Here is a 24,926-nt window from a genome sequence, read left to right as displayed (position 1 = left end):
GTAAAAAGTTATTTGTTAAATTTTATAAATAGTATCGTTTTGTTACTTTTTATTGTATAACTTGATGGTCTTATGGTATGACACTACTTACCTTTGGATTGGGAGGTCTTGGGTTGGAGTCCCACTCTGATTTGTACAAAGTTGACTTCTTGCAAAAGTTCTTTACTCAAATTCTTTCATCGGTGTGAAATGAGTCCATGAACAGTGTGGTCTCCGTTGAAAAAAATTGGTAATATCACCTTATAGGAGATCATATCCGACATGCTTTGTGCACATTTAGTGGATATTGCGCTATAATAAAAGCTCAAGTTTACTAGGCTTTTTTTTTTATTATACCCTGAGTCAGGGTGTTACAGTAAAGTTTATGATAATCTTACAGAATACATCAAGCCAGTATGAGCTTCTTACTCGATGGACAAGTCTGATCCGAGAATGTGGCCAAGCAGAAGAATATCCTGACCTTCAAATCAGTTTATGTCGCGTCTTACTGGAAAACGCTGACATTTTACTGTGTGACAGGGACCAGAGACTTGGTGAGATTTCCTGTCAAGTTTCAAAATCATTTGTCATGGAAAGATAGATTTGATTTAAAGAGGAGGTTTTGATTTTTTTAGCCTTATATGTAATAAATAATTTCTAATCTAAAACAGTGGAATAATGATATGTTTAATCCAATAGTGTATTAGGTTATCAGAATGATTTTGTTTAAGAACACAAATAATTACGATAATCTTAATATAATTTTGTGAAATTCGTCCCATGAAGACAATAATAATAATTACTTTAAAACAATTCCAGCTGATTTTTGTATTTTTCTTTCATTGTTTTTATTTATAAGAAGTAGTCAAGAGTCCAGTTATTTCCATTTTCATGTTTATCAAACAAAAACAATTGCTTGCTACCTTTTGAATTGGACACTTATCTATTGCAAAATACTTTCCATGTGAACTAACAGATCCAGCTACCCAATCACGACAGGTTGGACAGAAGGATCAGTCGCTCTATAAAAGTCAATGCAGGACCAGACTCAGAAGTTTTTATTGGAGTTACACTTAAGGTCCTGGAAATTTTGGAAATATCTTATAGGGATTTTTCAGATTGCTTTGGTCATAGGGTGTCTTTCCCACAACCCCCCCCCCCCCCCCCCCCGCCTCTTCCTCCTTCCCTCCTGAAATAATGCATGTAATTTAAATGCATTTTCCAATGCCAGAGTTGTTGTCATTTCATTTCTGGAGAGTTCTAGCTACATTACTTCAAGCAGATGATTTGGAGGTGAAAGATGTTGCAGCTTCGATCTTAGCTGTGGTCACAGGACTTGATAAAGGTAATTTGTACTGCAAATTTGGTTGTGAATTTTTATTTTGCAGAATATAAAAGGATTTGAGCCATGTGCCTAGAGATGAAATTTCTAAATGTTATAGGGGTTCATGAAATAACTTGTTTTAAACTTTTTTTCCCTTTTATTTGTAACTGCAAGTTGTTGTTTTTTTTAAAGAAGGAAAACAAATCTACTTTTCTAAGTAATTTTAAAATGCTGACCAGGTCAAATTATCCATAATTTTATAGAGCTAATTTATATTTTGTTTTTTTAGTATGTGTGTATCATGTATGTTTGTTTCCAAATAAAATAAATGTGAATAATAAATGAAATAAAGCTTTTAGGAACATCTGTATTTTAATTTGTTAATATAATCTTGATTCAGTCTTCCTTATTATCTAACAAAATTTGACAGGGTCTCTCCATCCCAGTTATGCATTGGAAAAACTCCCAGACACGTTCCTCTCTGTGCACAGAAGCAAAAGCCTTTGTGATCTTACCAAAGTGTTGGTTTCTTGGGTTGTACACGATGCTATTGCTGACATTAAGGTGATTTCTGTTCATTTTTTTTTTTAATGGGATGGGAGATTATGTATTGTTTTTTTATTTTTTGAGTAGTTTTTGTTGTTTTTAGGATAACTTTATAGCACTTGCTGCAATTTTAAGTAGTAGTTAAATCCACCTACAGTGGCCTCCATTGATTACAGCCATGTTAAATCCAATCACTATTTTACATCTCTGTGTTGTATATCAAAAATTGGTTGAGTTGTACTGCTCAATTGACACCAATTCATTTTTGATTTCACCGCTTGAGAGTTGGCTTTTGTGTAAATTCTTTTTGTTTTCAATTCCAGATTTAAATAGCCTTTATCCACAATATACACAATGATCAATATACAATTCAAAATAGCTTATTGTGGAACAGGATACATGCAGACATAGGGGTCAATGTACTTTTTCTGAGACATAGCTGCTCTTCATCAGAGAAAAGAGTCAATCTATCGTTAAAATATATATTTAAAAAAAAATAATTTAAGTCATTAGAAATCATGGTCACTGGTCGTGTTTAAGTGTTGTGACGATAGGAGCCGCTCCCGGAGAGTGGGAAGAGCCAGATAGCCCGAAAAGTCAACATAAAGAAAAGACTAAGAAAGATAGACAGGGAACTCATTAATAAGTTCTCTCGGAGTGGAAGATCAGGCCACTGTACTGAGCCTAGCCTGATCAGAGGGAAGGGAAAGAAGGAGAAGGCCAGTGTTTCATGGCTAGACAATGGTAACGATAATAAAATAAAGAAAATCAAGATTAACAAACACAATACAGTTATTATTATATAATTTTAAAAAATAAATAAATTCCCTTTATTCTTCCCATAGGGGAAATTTTTCTCTAGGGTCTATTCTAACAGAAGACTGGAATAACCCAGGCGTCAGTCGCAGTGCAGCGCCGCAAATTGAGCTAGGGCGAGGTGACTTGCTCAAGGCCACACAGAGCAGCGGCGAATGATTGAACTCGGTACTTTTCGGGTACGAAGCAAAGACCGTACCGCTGAGCCACACTACCCCCTATTACGGAAACTAAGTTACATTTACAACACAAATAGGAATGACACAACTCTACTTATCCATTCATCCTTCTTGTCTTTCTCCTGACATCCACGAATAAGGAACACCACTACAATAACATCATATAAAAAACACAACCGCTGAACAAAACTTACAAGAACTCCCTCTGATTTTCCGTGCCTCGATTATATAGTGCTGGTTCAAACCCCCTGATGGTGAGGTGTTCAGAATACCTAGCAACCCGAGGAAGGTACGGTCAATTCCAGACTAGTTTGGGTTAATGTCCTAGCAACCAGTGCAGGGCATAACAGTGTTTAGAGAGGTAAAATAATGTAGTCCCTTTTTCAGAGCCCATGAAGTCGGAGTTCAAGGTTTCTTATAGTTTTTTCTATAGAGTGAAATGGAGAATAGCATTTGTTTGCTAGCCTTTGTATAGGATGCTGGTCTTTTTCAAAGTACTTTCTATAAGATCCAACAGACCCAGCTACTAATTACTGCTGGATGGACAGGGGGTCAGAGATGATCTTGATAGTGCTTAATACTAGTCCTTGTGCTTAAATATGAAGCTATTTCTCTACCAACTCAGCCACTGTGTTCCATTTTTGCACGCAAAATACACATTTTTGTTTGTTTTTTTGCTTGTAAGAGGTTGCAATTGACAATTATCACCATCCTCTTTTGTTTGTTTTATGATTTAATTTGAGATTATTTTTTTTCTTTTATAGGAGCAAAATGAAAACCTATTTGACAAGTCTGAAATGAATACGTACAAAGACTACATGGCTTTCTCAAGATGTATCATCAAGGCGCTATCTGGTCTCTTTCACCACGAATACAGTGCAGGAGATATATCAGACTCCAGTAAAAAATATATGCTTCCTGAAGAGTTGACTAAAGAGTTGCACTGTTCGGACCTTGTGGACTTCCTCATTGAAACATTTGAAATAATAGGGCAAGAGTTGAATTCATTGCGAGGACAGTGTGAGGTTGCTGATGCCTTTGTCAACCCAACAAGAGATGCATTCTTGTCCCATGCCGTATTCAGAGCCAAGTGTATGATTTCCATATTCAGGGATGTGTGCAAGAATGAGAACTCAATACAGTTGAAGATTTCAGAATTGCATGCTGTTGTGTATGATTTAATGAAAGATATACCTGGGTGTGATACACATTTACTATGAGTTTTGTTGTTCAATTGTGACCAGAACAAAACTTTTAAAAATCAGATTAGTAGTTGATTATGCAGGGTTGTAAACTTCCGATTTTTTTTTTCCCGAGGATTTTTCCTTGGTTTTTTAAAGTCTATCTGGCCCTCCAGAAATATGCGGTCCATTCAGCTGCATATTTCGCCTTCCATCGCATATTTTGCTTCTTTTTTTTTTTTTTTGGTGTCTTTGCATATTTGGGCGTATTTGCATAAAAATAAAAACCCAATAAAATACTCATCCATACAAACACACACACACCAACTATATACATCCCTGGCCATCTATTACCTATACTATAAATCATGTTGTCCCTTCCACCATCCATGTGCCGGCGGCTTTTTCTCTTTGATCTCGTATCATCGTATCCCCTACGCCCAACACCTCTGTCATTTGTGGGTTCACCTTCCCACGTCATCAGTTTATAATTTTCTCTCCATATCTAGGGCAGAGCTCTGCATGCACTATTATCTAATATTGAATGACACTGATCCTGCCTCACCCCTAACACATGGTAGGGTGAGGCCTGAGGTTGTCTTCATCTATCCTTCTCCGTTTCTTGTCAGTTCATCCGACAGGAGACTTGGTTTTTTGAAGTTCAACTGAATGTTTCAGTAGAAAATAGGCACATGAACAGAAAAGAATGTGACTATGGCCTACTACCAGTTAGGTGAATCTGAGTTTGGGTCTGAGATTAGTTGGTTCGAAAAGAGGTACTTTATTAAAATCAATGAAGACCAAAAAAAGGGGGAGGGAAGAGATTTTTTTTCTGTTCGTTGAGTCCGAGTTAGTTGGATCTTAGTTGTGCTGTATGATTTTCTGCGATGAAACGCATATGTTGAAACAATATTTATTTCAATCATAACAACATTTTTAAAAAGCAAATATATTACTTCAGGTTTCTCTTTATAGTAGAATAATAAGACCCTTATTGTTTATACCTTGGATGAAAGGGATTTTTATCTTTTCAGTTGGACTTGTCATTACAAATGTGTGTATTTGTTCCAGAATCATTTGTAAATATTCAATATATTTTAGAAATCATTAACATGCATTTTGCAACATTTGATTTTTCATAATCAGTCTTCAGTCTTAGACAATATAAATAGGGTTGGGCAAATATGCACTTTTTCTCAGTTTTTCAAAATTTTCCTGTGTTTTCTATGGCCAAATTTAGTGTAGATTATGAATCTGGTGAGTTTTTTTGAAAAAAATTTTTTTTTAGGTTGGTTCAGAGCATTTTTTCAAAATGGCCGCCATTTTCAAGGCCGAAAGTAGAAAAAGGTCTATAACAGAAAAAGTATTAGGGTTAGAAACTTGATTTTTGTGGCAAACTATATGTTTTTGGGGTCAAGAAAACCAAATATCACATTATTTTTATAAATTGCACGCTACAATATATTGGTTTAGAGCCATTCCACTGGCTGAAAGAGAAAAAAAAATGACTATATTTTTTTTTAAAAAAACTTGAATTCTCCAAGAACTGCATGAAGTCAGAAAGTTTGGGACACATAACTTATGTAATTAAAACATACATCCAATATAAATTCACTCTAACAAAAAAATAACAATTGAACAGAAGGAAAACAAGCTTTAGTTTTATTTAATTGAAACTGTTTCTTTGGGATTTAACATTTACAACCAACTAATGCATTAAACGTTCATCAGATTATTTTTTAGAGAACAGAATTCAGCAATGACTCAACATCTTCATTTACTTCATTTACTGGTGCAATTGCATTTCTTATGGATGTACACAGTTCATTTTTTGTGAATTTTTGCATTATGTACTTTCCATTTTGTTTTACACGCCTCATCTGGCGAATATGTGGACTAGTAGTGAGCCGCAAATATCCAATCTCCAAGATCAGTTGGGTGTTATTCAATTGCTCAAGAAGTTCAATGCAGCCAGGGGTGATTGGTCCACCATGTTTTTTGCACTGCTCAAGAGTATTCAAAGTTTTCCTAGTTTTTTCTAACTTCAATTTTTCTTTCTTAATGAGGGCAATTTTTTTGGTTGCCTTTACTGTTTCTACAAAGTCTTTTTCAAGTTTTCGAACTTCAGAAGTCTGTTTAGAACATCTGGCCCAATACCACTCTTGTCTTTTTCCATGTTCAGGCAAATCTTTGAATGAGGAGTCTATTAGAAGTCCATTTGTCACAACAATGTTCTTCTTTGAATGAGTTTGTACTGACGTGCTTCCTCCTGCGACTTTCACCCTGTGGTCAAATTTGGAAAATTCTGACTCGCATCCTAAATTTGTCAGTGGTGCACTTCCCAACTTGATGGTATCAACATTGCTGTTCTCCTCGTTTCTAAAATAAGGAACCATATTGATTTGTCTCTCCACAGATTCAATCACTTCTCCTAAACATGCAGCTTCTAACTTCTCTATACCATTTGGGCTTGTTTCTTCAATTGTACACTGTATATCTTTTAAGAGAAAGAGTTTCTGATCAAAGAAGGTCTTTGCAGATGACCAACTTCTCTCTACATTCTTTTGACCCTTTTTGTCAATGCCTAGAAACTCCATTAAGGGAAATATAATGAGCTCTCCAACTTTCACATATATTCTGGCACATGCAGTGAACCATTCGTTTTGTATAAATGTGGCCACGGCTAGAACAAGCTTGTTGCTGTTAACATCTACGACAGCCTCAAAAAAGTCTTTAATGTAGTCATGGTGGCTGATAAAAATCTTTGCAAGTTCAGCAATACGACCAAACCTGTTACTAACAAAGCCTTTGAATGTGTTAGAAAGTTCAATCTTATTAGATTCTAGCCATAACTTGTATTCATTGTACAGTGAGACAGTATGTGAGGCGTGACTTGGAGAGAGCAATTTTGCAATGGCAATTAACCCAAGCGTGTGTATGGAAGAACCAGGTGATTTGAAAATCTCCTCACCAGCAGAGAGTTGCAGGATTTTTTGGATGCCTACCATTTGCTCTGTGTTTTTGAAAACCTTATCTATTGCATTGTCTATACACAAAATTATATGAGCACAGCATTTCAGTCTTTTCTCATCATCCACACCTAAGTTTTCCAAAAGAACATCCAAATCAGAACCTCTGTCTGACATCCAAAAATCTATATGGCTCTTTAAGTCCTCCACAGAACAATCAGCTAAAATGGAAAGACACTTTAACTTATGATTATAGGCAGCCGCTCCATCATCCCCAGTATGACTAAGATTTTCAATATACCCAGTTGTGAGAGTTTTTTTGGGTTGACAATTACCTTTCATGGTTATATGGTCTGTTTTAATGTCATATGTTTTATGACCAGCTGCCTTTGTTGTGTCATCAAGTCCCACAGTAACAACAGATTCTTCATTGTTCAAAAGTTGTTGAGCTACATACTTGAGACTCATATAGGATGCATCTTCTAGGTATCTCATTATTGTTCTTCGACTTGGTAGAGTGAAAGCAAGATCTTTCTTACACTTTCGCTTCTTTTTCTCATTCTGATCCCTCTCACCCCCCTCCTGCTGCTCCTCCTCTTCACTTGATGAGTAAGTTTCATCATCTTTATCATTTTCGGTACATTCATCTTCATGCTTATTTTCTGGCATTTCCCAATCCTGATGAAATACAATGTTAGCAACATTCACCATTATTTTGCAAACTTCCATTGTTGAACATGTGCTCTCACTTTGACACTGAACAAGACATCGTATCACACTTTCATTTAATGCTTTAAAGGTGTTTCTTATTTTAACCTTCGGAAATGTTATGGGAGAATCTTGGGAATTTTTTTCTCTATTCATACTCATATGTTCAAAGGTATGTTTTGATGAGGATGCGTTTACTTTTGTTGGGTCTGTAAAGAGTCTTCTCTTTGAATGAAGATTAAGGTTCCCAGAGTCAATACTCTCACCTATCACTGAATTTAGTAACTCATTTCTATTTATTTCTTTCTGTTCATTCTCATCTTCACACTGTTTGAAGCGTTTCTTTTGAACTTAGTCCTCTCTGGACTGCTTTCTCTTTTTCATTCTCTCCCAGTCTTTGGGTACAGTGTTGGTACACATTAACTTATAACTCCCAAAACAGTTATCTTGGTGAAAATCAATATCTTCTTGTGTCATCTTTACTCCAAAGTCTTCTTCCATTTGCTTTTGGAAAGATGCATCATTACATCGTATGTCATATGCATTTTTTGTTAGTGAATCTCTGAAGTTTTCAGCATTTTCACACCATTTCTCAGTCTTGATCTTCTTTGAATTTTCATATTTTCTTAAGGCGTTAAATTTTTCATAATCTTTCTGGATTCTTTGTGCAACTGCAGGCTCTTTCATAGGGTAGACATTCTTTGTAATCCAGTCTCTTCTTAACTCATTTGCTACTATTTTACTGGCATCAGCACGGCTGTATGATTTGATACCTTTGGTAGTTTTGCATAATGCCAACATTCGACCAATAACAATATGGCCAGCGGGTAAGCTTGCAGTTGGTGTGAACTCATAAAGTTCTTTAAATGTTTTTCCAAACAAATCCTTTTTTGCTTCATTTCTTGTAGTTACGGCACTCATCTTGATGGCTGATTTTCATTCATCTGAAAGTCAACAAGTCAACAAGACATTGTTTACACATTTTGAAATGTAATTTTGAGTAATTAGAGTTGCTTCCCTTGAGTGATTAAAAAAATGGACTGAGTAATATAAATGGAACAAATGTTATTCTGTAACAAATTTGAAGTAGACAATCAAGATGACGATGGGTGACCTTGACTTGACCTTTGACCCTATTCTTTTCCCCTTTTTTTCTTAGAAAAGACAGAAATTGCTCATTTTAAAGACCCAAATCACTCATTTTCTATTTTATGTCACCAGAATCGTATTCTCCTTTCAAAAACAGGTTAAGACATGTGTCACACTTGTACATTTGGTTAAGGAGAAAAAAATTTATTTAAGAAATTGTTAAAAACGGCGGCCATCTTGGAATTTATGATGAGTCAATAAAAACTGAAATTTTGATCCGATTTTAATTTTTTTTTTGTTTTCTGTGTTTGGCTTCACCTGTTCTTTACATTTAGCATAAAAAGCGTCTTTTAAAGGCATTATCTAAAAAAAATCAAAATTGGCCTAAAAAATCGGCCATTTTGCAAAAAAATGCTCTGAACCAACCTAAAGAATCATTTTTTTCAAAAAATTTTCCAGATTCCTATTCTACACACTATTTGGCCATAGAAATCACTGGAATTGAAATTTCGACCCAGATTTGCCCAACCCTAATATAAAAATATGATTTAAATATTCAAATTGCTAGAATTGATGTTTTAGGAGTGGACATTATATTATGATATTGTATAGCTTAAGAGTTTTTTTTATACCAACCAACGTGTACATATTTGCAGGTCTGATAACCAAAGTTATTATGAACTCATTGTTGTAATGTAGTTGTTGTAATTACTTCGGCGCGGGTGGTTGGATGGGAGCATCACCCTTGAATCATATACCTATGATGTTCGCATGGGTGTACGATCCGATAGTGATGTCGTTTCTTCTTCTCTTTACTAGCCTATCCTGCTTCTTTGGTTTGTGATTGTATTTTTGACAGGGGATATTTTTTTTCCTGTAAATCCTCTGCCTGTTTGTTCTTGGTTATTTATAATTTAGCTTATGATATCTTTAGGTTATGCTTTTGATTGACATTTGTACTATTTTTGTTAGATTGCTTGTTTTTTTGTTTCAGCGGTCTCTCATATAACCTCAATTGTGTTGGAAGAGACCTAAAGCAACAAACAAACAAAAAACAAACAAATAATTACTTCGGCATATCAGGCACTGCTCTAAACTGGTTTGCCTCATATCTTACTCAAAGATCTCAATCAGTTTTAATTGGGGAAGTAACTTCATCAGAGTGTGACCTTCATTTTGGTGTACCTCAAGGATCCGTTTTAGGTCCAGTCCTTTTTGTACTTTACACTTCCCCTGTTGCGAGAATCTTAGAGCAACATTCTCTCGCTTACCATATATACGCCGACGATACTCAGATATATAGCACGTTTTTGCAATCCGATATAGTTTCAAAGATAACTGTTTACGAACAATGCATCAACCATGTGATGAGATGGATGTCTGCAAATAGATTAAAATCAAATGGCGACAAGACTGAAGCCTTATTCATTACTAGTTCCAATAATAAGACAGATCCGTTTTACACTGTCACTGACAATCAACGATAATGACAAAATACAACTCACAACATCAGCAAAAAATCTCAGCATCACCTTAGAGAGTGATCTGTCTATGAACAAACATATTAACAATGTGAGAACAAGTGCTATCTTCATTCTAAGACATATCAGACCATTTATTAATAGGGAAACTTGGAACAAATTGGTAACATCTTTGATATTCCCGAAAATGGACTACTGCAATGCACTGTTTGTTGGTCTCACAAAGGAGAAAATAAACAAACTCCAGAAAATACAGAACATGGCAGCCCGCGTTGTACTGCAGAAAGACAGGAAAACTGCAGCTCCTGAATTGCTACAGCAGCTGTATTGGCTGCCAGTGGACCAGCGGATTAAATATAAATCTTCAACTATCGTTTTCAAATGCCTGGAGGGCTCGTCACCAGCATATCTCTCAAACCTTGTTGAACGGTATAACCCACAGCGATCGCTTCGATCAACGAACGACCTCAAATTGAAAACACCCCGTTGTCGAGTGAAGGCTGGTGAACGCGCCTTTCAGCATTCTGGTCCAAGGTTGTGGAATTTACTACCACTAGAGATACGTTCTTCGTCTTCACTAGAGGAATTCACGCGTCGATTGAAGACATTCTTATTCCGACAGGCTTTCTTTTGATTATGTGTATAATTAGCGTTGTTCGTGTACTGTGTTAGGGCTTAATGATTAAGTTAATCTATGTTATGCGCCCAGAGCCCTCCTGATGAAGGGATGTTTGGCGCTCTATAAATCTATACCATTATTATTATTATTATTATTATTATTAATGGAAATAATTTCAAACTAATGCAAAATACTGTATTGTCCATTGCAACAATGTTAAGACAAGCCCATAATTGTGTCCAGTTATCAGACCGGCAAATATGTGCATGTCTGTACCGAATCTTCTCTGTCCGTTTGGAACAAGGGAGTGTTTATTTTATTCTTACATTGCTCATTCACAGTCGGCTGAGTCGATTGAATTGTCTGCAAAGGCAATAAAATTTTTGTTTGATTAGCAAGTTGCTGAACACTTTGCTGCAGAGCAGAGACCAATCGACACATTGTGAATATGAAGTAGAGATAAACCAAATCATATTGCTAATTAGTATGTTCCCAGCCCTAGCAGAATGCTAAGTTAACAAAACTTTGTCATTTCAATCCATTTTGGAATTTAAATATAAAACTCTTACTGAACATGTGTCCTGACTTATAATGTATGTATTATATGTTGTAATGTGTCCTTGTGTGACGCTCATAGCATGTCAAATAATTCTTCAAATCTTAACACAAAGAGTCACTTTTTACTTTTAATATAGCACGAGCTGAATTTTAACTTTATCTTTCAATTTTTAATTGTACGTGCTTGCAATTTTTAGGACGAGTAATTTGCATATCTTTTGCATATTTTACTCTTTTTTTCATGCATATTCATCTAATCTTGATGCATATTTTTCACTTTTAAAATGCATAAAACAGTGGGGCCAGGCCTATAGTCCACCCCCCCCCCCCCCCCCCCACCCCGCCCATTTTTTTATTTCAATTGTGGGTACTAATACACTTTATATAACTTCATAAGGTTTGTGAATGTTTTTAAAAAATTTATTTACCAAGTTTTTGATTGTTACAGTTCTGACCTCCCATGGTGGGACTTTCAGATGATTTCAGGTGTAATCACAAATAATAGAATGTTAAATTAAAGTATAACAGTGTCATATCGTAATCATTAAGTAATGGAGAAAAGAATGACTTCCTATATTTTTAGCAAAACTAAAATCTTCAGATGAAGAAAAGATAATAGGTTTGATGTTGGTACATATGAAAATGAAAACACAGGAGTTCATATTTATGTACTTTTTAAAAGTTATTCAACAATTATTACCTATGATTGCTTGTGGTCCGTTTAGAACCACTAAATCCCCCCTGAATCAGACTTTATCCCGCTTTCTGAAGAGTTCATCAGACAGTACCAGCTGCTTACTGCACTTTAGATAGGATATTTGTCTAAAGCAAAGTTCTTTTAGCTCATTAACCTCTGTTGGGTGGACAGGGAGGAGCTTGTGGGGGGATACACCCGGGATTGATACCAGTTCCTTTGCTTTTTAGGCAAATGCTCTACCAACCGAGTCACTGGGACCCTCTCCCCTCTGTCACATGGTTGATTCATAATGAAAAATTTTGCAATTGCCAATTATTTGATATCAACACAATTATTTGCTCTGTACTGATCAAAACTGACATATTTATGAAGAAGATAGCTTAATGATGTTTGATATAACAAGGTAAGTATAGATTGTTTCTCTATCAAGTAGAGATTGTTTTTCTGTCAGAGGTGTAGTTGTGAAAAAGATCATAATTGTGTTTGTTTGATGTTTTCATTATTTGCTCTTAAATGACTAAAAGTAAAACTTTAGTAGGTTGATAGAATTTCACACCATTAAATATAAAAGGGAAAGCAATATGACTCATTACATTAAAATATTAAATAATGACTATTTCAAATGCTGATACTGTTATACTTGATTGATGACATTCTTGTTGACATTATCTATTGCATCGCAATACTCTTCAACAGTCGTAACGTCACTTCCTTCCTAATGACGCATGATAACTTAGTAACACTGGCTCTAAACTAGCGGAACAATGGCGGACGCCCGTATAAAATATTTCTCCGGGAGCATAAAAGCGTATCCAGAGAAGAAAAAAAACATAAATTTGATCATGTTTTGAATTTTATACATTCTGATCACAAGACATATGAAAAGTTCTAGCCAGCATGAAGAATAAAAAGTAATGATTTTCTTTGTTTAGAACCAAGATGCCGCCGTTGCCGGGCTGCGTGACATCATACTACTGAATCCAATTCTGTATTTAAAAGTAGTCCTTTTTGGAGTCTCCTGCATTCTTCTGTGAAGTGTTTACTTTTATGAGTATGTTAATTTAGTTGAAGTTATTATATCATTATGTTATATCATTTCCGTATTTGACATAGTATGTGGATGTATTATGAACCTATTTTTTATTATTGACTTTATGTTTAGTTATTACATTGTTGTATAATGATATTACTTAGAGATACTTAGAGATGATTTCCAGCACAGGTTCTTCGCTGGACTCAGGTGTCATCTTTGTTTCTTCCGGTTGCCGATTACCGTGAAGACAGAATGTGATGCTAGCCTTGTAATCATTGTAGATTTCTTGGTTTTTCCAATAGCTATCCAGTCTGTTCTTGAATGTGTTAATTGAATCAGCACTGACGACTTTCTCTGGTAGACTGTTCCACACTTGAACCACTCTAACACCGAAACTATGCTTGCGCACATCTAGTCTGGCCCTCTGTGTGAAAAGTTTCTTAGAAGTGCCCCTTGTTCCTGTCCTCAGGGAGTGCTCGGGCCAGGGTTTAAGTAGATTACCAGCTTTTTTGGTCATACTTTCCATTTAACATTTTGTACACTTCTATCATGTCACCTCTTATTCTTCTATAAATTAGTGTTGGTAATTTCAGTTTTCTTAATCTCTCTTCGTATGTCATCCCTTTCATACTCGGGAGCTGCTTGGTAGCTCTTCTTTGGACCCCTTCTATAAGCTCGATGTGTTTAGTTTTGAATGGTGCCCAGACTGAGCTGGCATATTCCAAGTGTGTTCGCACTAATGCTTTGTACAGTGGAATGAAAGCATCTTCATTTAGGTATTGAAATATTCGGCAAATTGTTGCAAACATTGCAGTTGCCTTTTTCACTTTCTCGTTGATGTGCTTTTCAAAGCTTAGTTCATTATCGATGATAACTCCAATATCTTTTTCTTCATCCACCAACTCAAGTTCATTTCCCATTAGATTATATCTGAAGCTTTCATCTGGATTTAGGTTTCCAATGTGCATATGTTTGCACTTATCAGGCTGAAATCTTAGCAACCACCTATCACTCCATGATGCGAGTTTGCCTAGATCCTCTTGCAATGTGTGCATATGATCTGCTGTTTGTATGATATTGAATATTTTTGTATCATCTGCAAACATATATACATAAGAGTCTGTGGTATCTGGTAGATCATTGATGAAAATTACGAAAAGCAGAGGACCCAAAACTGATTCCGGAGGTCACCTCTTTCCACTCAGAGCATGCATCAATTATCGTTACTTGCTGTTTCCTTCCCTTCAAATACTTCTCTATCCATTCTATCATTTCTGGTCCAATACCATATGTAATTAACTTGCTTACTAGTCTTTGGTGCGGCACAGTGTCAAATGCCTTTTGATAATCCATATAGATGCAGTCTATAGATGCTCCTTGGTCTAATGCATAAGTCCATTCATCCACGACTCGTAATAGTTGCAATGTTGTTGATCTTCCAGACATGAATTCGTATTGTTTTGAAGTGAAGAGGTTGTTGTTATCTAGGTGAGTAATCATATGGTCTCTCACAATTTTTCCAGTATTTTGCAGATAATCGATGTGAGGCTCACTGGTCTATAATTCCCTGCTAGTGTCTTATTTCCTTTTTTAAATTATAGATATTAGATATTATGTTGATGTAGTATGTATAATGTTTCATTTGTAGAATAATGTCACTTTATTATTGTTTTGCGCATTGAGCATCACCCAGTGATGAAAATGCGCATTATAAATATCATGTATTATTATTAAAGATATGTCTGTTCACTTTCACAAGTGGAGACACTTTCACAAGTGGAGAGTCGATCCTCAGAACTATTAGATCAAAGTTTCTTATGTTTATTTGGTGAGAGGTTTGCTCTTAGATGTCCTCAAAGGACCTTGGTTCATAATTATGTTTCCTGTGACAGAGTCTATAAAAGTTTGTGGGGAATGTTCAGTTGTTACTGAAAGACAGCTTTCAAATTATATTTCTGGCTGTTTCAGCTATTCATCAGATAGTTCAGTCTCCAAAGCCATATCGCATTTTGAGTTAACAAATCTCATTGGCAAAAGTGCTTTTGAGGATCTGGATTATGACATTAGAAAGAGAGCAAACTGTTCTGTGCTTAGTAGATCATCCTCTCATAGTGTTAAAAGAAATAATACAGCTAGAAATTTTCTTGACAATCGCATTGGGGCTGATAGGGACTCCCAAATGTTCTGTGAAATGATGTTTCATACAGAGGGGCCAAATGAGAAAATGACCTTGTTCTCACCTTTTTACGAATGCATGGAATAACAAATCGGATGGGGACACCACAAAAGTTACCTTGCAGCCAACAAAGTTAATGACCTCATACGAAACTACAGCTACAACAACAAAGTAATTGAAATTGTGAAGAGCGAGCATCCTGGGTGGAGACAAGACTGGAATTTTTTAATTTTTTAATCCATCGCTTTGTTTTGTTTGTTTGTTTTTAAGGGTTTTACGGCGCTTGCAACACATTTAGGTTATATCAGCGCCAGTAAAAAGGAAGAAAATGGGATAGTCGAAAGTTCTAGAATTACAATTAAAGCAGCCAAGAGAGAGTAAGACAAAGGGGAATTGGGAACAAATAGGGATCAGATGTAGATTCCAAGAGCTTACCACCAATGTACTTAGCTTGAGATCGCCTATAAGTCTCATCCGGACACAAGCACAAAATCCAACGAGGAATACACTCAGATGCTCACATCATACATTAAAAATAAATATAATAATACATAACAGAGAGATGATTTACAAGGAAAAAAATATCATCTCTCAAAACAATAACTATGCATTTGACTGTTTCCCTCCCAGCCAGGGCCAGGACAAAACCAAGTAATCTCATTCCAAGACAAAGACAGAAAGCATGTTGGAAAACAGATATAAGAGGATAGATGACACAGTATGTACCCCCCTGCCCGCTATGGGAGATCCATCGCTTTCTGAACTCAGTGAGCTTTAATACTCACCACTTTTGTCTAGCAGACCACTTTTACATTATAATACACTCACACTCAAGGCGAAGTGGCTGTGTGCGCGTGCTAGGTTGTGTGTATTCGTGTATCATTAGCCTTTGATGACCAGAGGCAAGGATGAAAAGAAGAATGAGACTCGTGTGATTGAAAAGATTACATTTCTGAGACGATGGGGTAAAGGTGGAGACCATTTCATATTTACTCATTAACCCAATTAATTACTACATTTTAGGGTCAATCCTAAAGTGTCCTGGTGCTTGCAGGGCAATGTGGCAATCCATTTATTTTTACCAACTTTAAAATGCAATTTTTACAAGGTTATATTCAATGAAACTTCAGTTATAACGATCATTGACCTCCAGTTCCATTGACTTTGTTCTAACCGAGTTGCATTGTATCATCCCTCCCCTCTCTTGGCTGAAAATCCCAGTCTCTGTCCTCAGCCATCATTAGTACACATGATGATATGAGATTCTTGCTCTAAAGGTTGGCGTAAGACATAAAAGGACAAAGTCACAAATAAAAGCTATCTAAATTTTTATTAGAAAAAAAAAAAAGAAAAAAAATTATTAAGAAATTGAACACAACATTTCTTTGTTTTTCTATATCTTAAAAGCATCTCTATGTTAGATTGAAATATTAAGATGAACTGATAATTTTGACACAACAAAAGGCACGTCATTTGGAATGATTAGTTATATTATTATGCAGCTAAAACAAATTAGGCATTACAACATTAGAAAACACATTTTTTTTGTGTTTGAAATTTGAAATCCCTCGGTTTCTCCTGATTACATGAATTAGTGATTTCAGGCTTAAAATATGGTTAATACATGACGAGTATTAATATTATAATTAAATTGACATGTGCTGCAGTTCGGTAAAATTAAACATTAGGATTAGTATAAATATATAGAAAAAACACCTTATCTCAATGATTCAAACTATTTCACCGTTATTAATTATTCGGAATTCCATCTTATAATTATATTGTTGACTCCACTAAATGTAAATAAAATATTAATATAAAATGGCAACTTGACACTGTATATAAAAATCAATCAAATTGAAATACATGTATATCTTGTATCTCATGCTCAAAGTAAAAGAATAGTGTTAATTAATTAAAATAATTGCTATAATTCATTTTTAGTTCAGTTTTAGAATTTTTTTAATGGGCCATGCGACACTTTGTGTCTGTTTTCATGGATTTACAGCAATTACTGCTAGAAGAAAAGAAAGAAGGGATAATCTAAAGATTGCAGATCTGATGTTAACAAGAACATTTGAAAAGGGGCATAGCTTCTAATCGCAATCTGTGTTTATAGTCTGAGATTATCTAGAGGGATACACTCATATGATTTTAAAATAAAAATGTAAATACATTGGTAGCGTTAATATACAATGGAGAGACTATTTACCATAACATAATGATTCCATCTGACTGTTCTCTCTGTTATTAAAGCTACTTGTTTCACTTTTTAATCTTCAATCCTTTAAAGATCCGAAATGTCAGTATGTTTTAAGTAAATTGGAGCATTTAACCTCGTTCATAATTTTGGCAGTATAATTGCCCCGTTTTGTACAATATTTTCCCCCCAAAAATTTCCAATTAAATTGGTAAAAAAACAAAAAGGATCCTAAAATTTATCTTTCTCATTAATTGTCCTTACAAGAGCTGTGTTCAGTTCTATCAGTAACAGCAATTTGTTTTACACATTTCCCACACAATTGATGGTAAAACAAGTATAAATCAAGTCAATGTTCAATCAATGTCATAGTCAATATCTACCATTACATCACTAACCAGCGTCTCATCCCTTTCCAGTGTAATAACGATAATGTAATATATTTAGTATAATTAACAGAGAAATAATAAATGTTGATGATGATGATGATAATGTCGATGAAGATGCTAATAGCAATAGTTTATGTAGTCTACCATCAAATGAGGTGACCTTACATGGAAATTAAAATGCATCTATCACTAACAATATCAATGTCCCCATTACATATGATTTATAGTCTTATTTCAACATTCAAACCCTCTATGTCCCTTTTCCACTACTTTCATCATAACAAACAAACAATTCAAATAAAAAAATGTAACCATGAGTATATTTTCTATAATATGAAGTACATAGTGTCATGTTTTCAATTGTAAATTCGCTTTAAAATTAGCAAACCTGAAAACTTAATAGTGAAATTGGCAATGATCCTGGAGTAAACCTTCCTAACGTCAACTGGAAGGTTTTAAATGAGTAATTCCAAGCACAATTGTAAAAATGGAAATGCAGGGCTGCCAAATGTTCCACATGATGTGGGACAGTCCCGCATTTGGGACTGCTGTCCCGCATCACCGCCTCATGTCCTGCATTTCAGCCCAGCTGTTGACAGTTATTAGTCTTAGGAGAATGTGACTGTGATATCATCCTCTATGGTCAATCAATACACATTATGTGTGTCTCATTAGTCCCTTCAAAATGTATGTAGTTGATGCCAAATAATATTGTGTTTTAGGAGGTCAATTACTGAGATATTATTATATAATGCCTCCAATATGTGAGGTCAATGACCGATATATTTTAAACTACATCCAATTGGTAGTATTATTGTGTACTCTTGTCTGCTGTCCCTATTTAATTTTGACAGTGTGTATATGTGTGTGTGTGTGTGTCTATTATTTTGTCCCTCATTCTGACCCAAGATGTCCCTTATTTTGACTTTCTGAACTTGGCAGCCCTGGAAATACTTCAAAATGAAACAAACCCTCTGTCAACATAGCAGTAGCAGTAAAATAAAAGATTAAATGTTTCTTCGTTTAGCCAATGTTGGATTTGTGCCTTGCCTTAACCATCGAATATCAGTTTCATTTTATTTCAAAGCCTTTTCATCGCTTTGCCAATATTTTTATGATCCTACGTTTCAAGCAGTTTTTTTTTATCACTATCTAAATTATTGAATCATAATTTTGACACCTTATACAGGGTGTCAAATTTCAATATTTCTGTGCCAATTGTGAGGTTAACGGTGTTGGGAGCCTTTATTGTCACATCAGCATATAAGGAATCATTCCCATAACCACTAATTAATATCGCATAATGTATAAATAGAATTCGTAAACAGTGCCAAAAAAAAAGGAGAATAAATGGAATGAATTCAAATAGAAAGATTTAAAAAAAAAGAGAAGTTTGGTTAACAGGGCAGTGAAATCAATGAGGATAAAGTTATGCACAAAAAGATGTTTGTTTTTGTTTTTAAGGGTTTTACGGCGCTTGCAACACATTTAGGTTATAACAATGCCGGTAAAAAGGAAGAAAATGGGATAGTAAAAAGTTATAGAATTACAATTACAGCACCCAAGAAAAGGTAAGACATAGGGGAACTGGGAACAAATAGGGATCAGATGTAGATTCCAAGAGCATACCACCAATGTACTTAGTTTGAGATCACCTAAAAGTCTCATCCAGACACAAGCACAGGTCCCAACTAAGAGGAATACACTCAAATGTTTACCAATCATATAATATAATATGTAAACTAAACATAATACAATGCATAACAGAGAGATGATTTACAAGGAAAAAAATATCATCTCCCAAAACTATAACTATACATTCGACTGTTTCCCTCCCAGCCAAGGAGCTCCGGTAAGGATCAGGACAAAACTAAGTAATCTCATTCCAAGACAATGACAGGAAACAATTGGGAAATTGTTTTTGTTTTTAAGGGTTTTACGGCGCTTGCAACACATTAAGGTCATATCAGCGCCCGTAAAAAGGAAGAAAATGGGATAGTAAAAAGTTCTAGAATTACAATTAAAGCACAAAAGAAAAGGTGAGACAAAGGGGAATTGGTTCAAATAGGAAACGGATGTAGATTCCAAGAGCACACCATCAAAGTACTTAGTTTGAGATCACCTAAAAGTCTCATCCAGACACAAGCACAGGTCCCAACCAAGAGGAATACACTCAAATGTTTACAAATCAAATAATTTAATATGTAAACTAAACATAATACAATGCATAACAGAGAGATGATTTACAAGGAAAAAAATATCATCTCCCAAAACTCTAACTATACATTCGACTGTTTCCCTCCTAGCCAAGGAACTCTGGCCAGGGTCCGGACAAAACTAAGTGATCTCATTCAAAGTCCAAGACAATGACAGGAAACAATTGGAAAACGGGTATGGGGGGATAGAAGACACAGCATGTACCTCCCTGCCCATTATGGGAGGTCAGGATCCCCACCCAGGCACAAAAAGAGTTTAATGTCAAAGTCAAAGGCACAATTTTAAAAATATAAAATACGTTGCAAGTATATGGATCAATTACTATAAAAATGAGTTTCAAAGATTACATATGTGTAAGTGGAAGGCTGCAATAAAAAAAAGGAAAATGTGAGAGGGGAGGGGAGGAATATGTTTCCATTATTTGGATGATGTGAAACAGTATTTAAAAACAAAACAACAGCAGTAAGGACATGATTTGAGCAAAGAAACTCCTAATGTGAATAGAATGACATTGATGAAAAGGAATTTGTGGAGTGTAAAATCATTAAGCAGATATTATTATTATCATAATTATTGACATTTTAACTGCATTACAATCCCTGAATATTTTCAAAACATATGCAACAAGTATATAAAGTAAAAATTAAAAATAACATCTCTGATCCACAATTCCGCATTATAAATATCAATTTATTTAAGATCAAAATTCATTAAGCCAAATATGTCGAGTCTCTTTTCAAGATATATCCTAAGGACAGATTTCCAAGTGGGTTAAACAAACAGAATTAAAAAATAAAATTATCGTTCACTCCTTTTTGAGGACATAATGTGTCAGCCCAGGTAGCACGAATACTCACAAGGAAGTGGGACACAATAAGTGTAATGAGATGCCATAGACATCAAAAGTCATTACTTCCCTATCCGGTCCAACTAATTCTTTTTTTTTTTTCAAAATCACTAAATCCATAAAACCAGCTGACACAAAAAAAATCAAATAATTATTCATTTTAATTCTGTTCACTCCATTTTAATATATTTTATAATCCAGGTGCTAACAAATTACACTTTAAACTTAATGGGCAGCCAATCATCTAAAAATATTAATCAATTATCATTGGTTGCAATGAGGAGTGTTAAATAAACTTATAAATAAGAATTCCCTTATCCATCCCTTGGGGAAATTTTTCTTTAGGATCCATATCTCGAGAAAATACCAGGCATCAGCTGCAGTACTGCAAAGTGAAGAATAGGAACTAAATGTAATGCTCAAGGAAAAAACGAGATGCTAAAACTGGGCTTGAATATGGATCTCCAGGGATAGGTTATTTTACAAGATAATCAAAATCCATTATTAAAAAAATATGACAATTTATGGGTCCGACCAGGATGCTTCTGGATCTGTGAAGGCAACACACCTGTCTTGCTTTGTTTTGTTTTGATTTTTATAAATAAGTTGATTAGCACTTCGTTTCAATTGACATACTAACCTTGGAACAGCATCTAAATATCGATTAATTCATCAGTCTGTTTGCATTTCAAATTCAAAAAGCATTGTTTCCCTCAAATATAAACAAACATGGAATAAATTCAAACAACAAATGAATATTAACTTGTCATTAATTCCAGTTGAAAACACTTCAAATGCAAACCAATTTCAAAAGACAGTGAAAAATAGCTTTGATGTATGACACTATTTGCTAAAGATCTTAATAAAATCTGAAATTTAATGTGTCACTGAAAAAGAAGGCATTCGTTTAAAGGTAAGGAAATATATACATTCTTTAACATTTTGGTCAACAAAAATAAAATAAGTAAAAGTAACCTTAATGAACTCAACAACAAAATTTCTTTCGATGTTAGATGCATTTTGATGATTACTGAGTTCTACATTTATGGCCACTATACAAGCCCGATTACCATGCCCGTGTAAACTGGTTGTTTGTTTGTTTTTAGGGGTTTGAGTCACTTATCACTCCTTTCAGTGCCTGTAAGGGAAGATGAAAGAATAGTCAAGAATCTAGGTCAAGCTACCAAGCAGCAAGGAAATGTAAGACAAAGGGGACAGGTTGAAAGGAATCAGAAGTAGATCTAAGAGCAATATATTTTTGTAGTTACTTTTGAACCACTGAGAAGTCCAAACTGACCTCACTACAAAGCATCTCCACCAAAAGGAATACACTAGGAGAGCTAAAAAAAGACTAACATTATAAGCTGTGGACTGATGTAGACTCCATCACCCCAGGTAGATATGGGGGGGATGGAATTCAATGTTCCACTGCCCTGTGCATTGGGATCTTAACCACAGGCCACAGTGTTTTAATAATAAAATAACAAATAAAAATACTGGAACTTGACAACAACAAAAACAGCAGAAGAAAAAAAATGAAACAAATACTTTTATACTTAAAAACTCGTACTGTAAAATTCAATATGTATATATTTACACTCCAGCACGTTTTCCTCAATCTCCTCGGGACAAGCAAAAATGTTCAAGGAAACCATATATTGCCATGACGTTGATGGGGGGGGGGGGGAGTATGGCTCAGTGGTAAGGTCTTGATTCGTAAAACCAAAATGTAGAGGTGCCTAAATGAGCCAATAAGATAGAGAGAAAGATGAAGTGAGTAAATGTGACTCATTTATAAGGGAACAACACACAAAAAACGGCCTTCTAATACATATATAACAATATCATTTTTATTTGAAGAAGGCCAAAGCCTGAAACATGGTTTGTTTCGTGTTGTTCCCTTATATATGAGTCATATCTTTCTTTCCATCTTTGATTCGTAACCGAAAGATACCTAGTTTGAATTTCCATTGTGTTATGTGGCCGTCAACAAGCCACCTCTCCTTAGCTCAATTTGTGGCGCTGTGCTGCGGTTGACACTTGGGTTATTCCAGTCTCCCTTTTGAATAAACTCAAAGACAAATTTCTGAATGAGGATGAATAAAGGGAACTTTATAATTTACTTTATTGATATATTATAAGGGATGCGTGTGTGGGTGTGTCCAGTGGGGGGGGGAAATTGCTGTATCACAACATCACAACATCCATTTACCACTGTAGCCAACCATTAGCATATCATGGCTTGTGGCATTGAAATTGAAACTTATGGCGAAGTGATATGCCTTTTATGCGAAACAGCGATGAGTGGCTATGTGTGTATTGTACTGCATACACACACATATGCAGTGTGGATAGATTCACACATAACTAACCATCAATATCACAGTACCTAAGTCAATAATGGTCAGAATCAGGGGGCACAATTTTAAAAAACAACAAACCTTTAACTATTTTTTTTTAATAATTATTTTCTCGTTGGCTGGGTGAAATTAGTTTGAGGAAACCGTGTTTGAGGTAAAAATTTGTTCGAGGAAGGAATGGAATATAACAAAGAACAAGGAAAAATTCGAAAAACATAGGAATTGAGTTCGAGGAAACTGTGCTGGAGTGTAGTTCATTTAAATTTAATACTTTTGAAATGAAGTGTTTTATTTATAGGATAATGCAATACTATTTCATAACCAAGGCAAGAAAAGCTGGAATGTAAAATAGTAGTAGTAGTAAATAAATTAGGTACACTTTGGAATAGAAATTGTTGAACAGAACATTTCATTTTACAATAAATAAATAACCAAAAAAGGCACCAAAGTAAGTTAGGTGTCTGTTATCAAAAGTATGATTTCTTAAAATGAGGGAGGCATTTTATTCAACAATATAATATAGGAAAAAATATGGCAAAAAGTAATAGCAACAAAATATAATCAGAAATAAAATAATGTATCAAATAACGGAGTTATTATCTGTACAAATACATTTCTTTATATTTGGCAGAACTTCAGAGAATGAGCAACAAATAGATACAACATTGCGTTCATGTGATATGATTATATGTTTTCCACAAGATTTCAGTATAAGTAATACTAGTGAAAAAGCAAGTGACTAAGATACGAAATGAAAAAAAAATCGGGGAGTAGGCACTGGTGCCTTATTATTGTTTGTTTTTAAGGCTTTTACGGTGCTTGCAACACATTTAGGCCACATCAGCGCCAGTAAAAAGGAAGAAAATTGGATAGTACAAAGTTCTAGAATTACAATTAAGGCACCCAAGAAGTAAGACAAAAGGGAATTAGTTCAACCAAGAGAAACTATCAATGCACTTAGTTTGAGATCACCTAAGTATCTCATCCTGTCACAAGCACAGGTCCCCACTAAAAGATTTGTTTGCTTGTTTGTTGCTTTAGGTCTCTTCCAACACAATTGAGGTTATATGAGAGACCGCTGAAACAAAGAAACAAGCAATCTAACAAAAATAGTACAAATGTAAATCAAAATCATAACCTAAAGATATCATAAGCTAAATTATAAATAACCAAGAACAAACAGGCAGAAGATTTACAGAAAAAAAAAATATCCCCTGTCAAAAATACCATCACAAACCAAAGAAGCAGGATAGGCTAGTAAAGAGAAGAAGAAACGACATCACTATCGGATCGTACACCTGTGCGAACATCATAGGTATATGATTCAAGGGTGATGCTCCCATCCAACCACCCGCCCACTAAAAGAGGAACACAGACAAATGTTTACAAATCATATGTATGTAAAACAAAAATAATACAGTGCATAACAGAGATATGATTTACAGGACCAAAAATATCATCTCCCAAAACTTGTAAGGTCCCCACTAATAGAGGAACACAGACAAATGTGTACGAATCATATGTATATAAAACAAAAATGATACAGTGCATAACAGAG

At 35.0% G+C, this 24,926-nt stretch overlaps 2 protein-coding genes across 2 annotated transcripts in view; one reads left to right on the top strand and one right to left on the bottom strand.

Annotated features, from left to right (window-relative positions):
- Positions 1 to 4,203, top strand: part of LOC144956862 (tRNA (32-2'-O)-methyltransferase regulator THADA-like) — a 29,836-nt gene extending 25,633 nt beyond the window's left edge. Inside the window, exons 18-21 of the mRNA XM_078887647.1 lie at positions 380 to 533; positions 1,211 to 1,324; positions 1,734 to 1,867; positions 3,609 to 4,203. Of these exons, the coding sequence (XP_078743773.1) occupies positions 380 to 533; positions 1,211 to 1,324; positions 1,734 to 1,867; positions 3,609 to 4,064 (858 nt within the window). The 3' untranslated portion in view covers positions 4,065 to 4,203. The remainder of the gene's footprint in view (positions 1 to 379; positions 534 to 1,210; positions 1,325 to 1,733; positions 1,868 to 3,608) is intronic.
- Positions 4,204 to 8,053: 3,850 nt separating this feature from the next.
- LOC144979948 (uncharacterized) lies at positions 8,054 to 8,623 on the bottom strand. The gene has a single exon (XM_078927326.1). The coding sequence runs from the start codon at positions 8,621 to 8,623 to the stop codon at positions 8,054 to 8,056; it is 570 nt and encodes a 189-aa protein (XP_078783452.1).
- Positions 8,624 to 24,926: the final 16,303 nt, after the last annotated feature.

Source organism: Berghia stephanieae, chromosome 1, assembly GCF_034508935.2.
Source record: "Berghia stephanieae isolate SIO BIC M18660-M18661 chromosome 1, UCSD_Bste_1.3, whole genome shotgun sequence".
Classification (NCBI taxonomy): Eukaryota; Metazoa; Mollusca; class Gastropoda; order Nudibranchia; family Aeolidiidae; genus Berghia; species Berghia stephanieae.
Note: the sequence above shows the minus strand (reverse complement) of the source record. Positions and strands in the feature narration are given on the sequence as shown.

Excerpts from the sequence above, each read along its gene's own strand:
- LOC144979948 (XM_078927326.1), bottom strand. The coding sequence starts at position 8,623 with ATGAGTGCCGTAACTACAAGAAATGAAGCAAAAAAGGATTTGTTTGGA.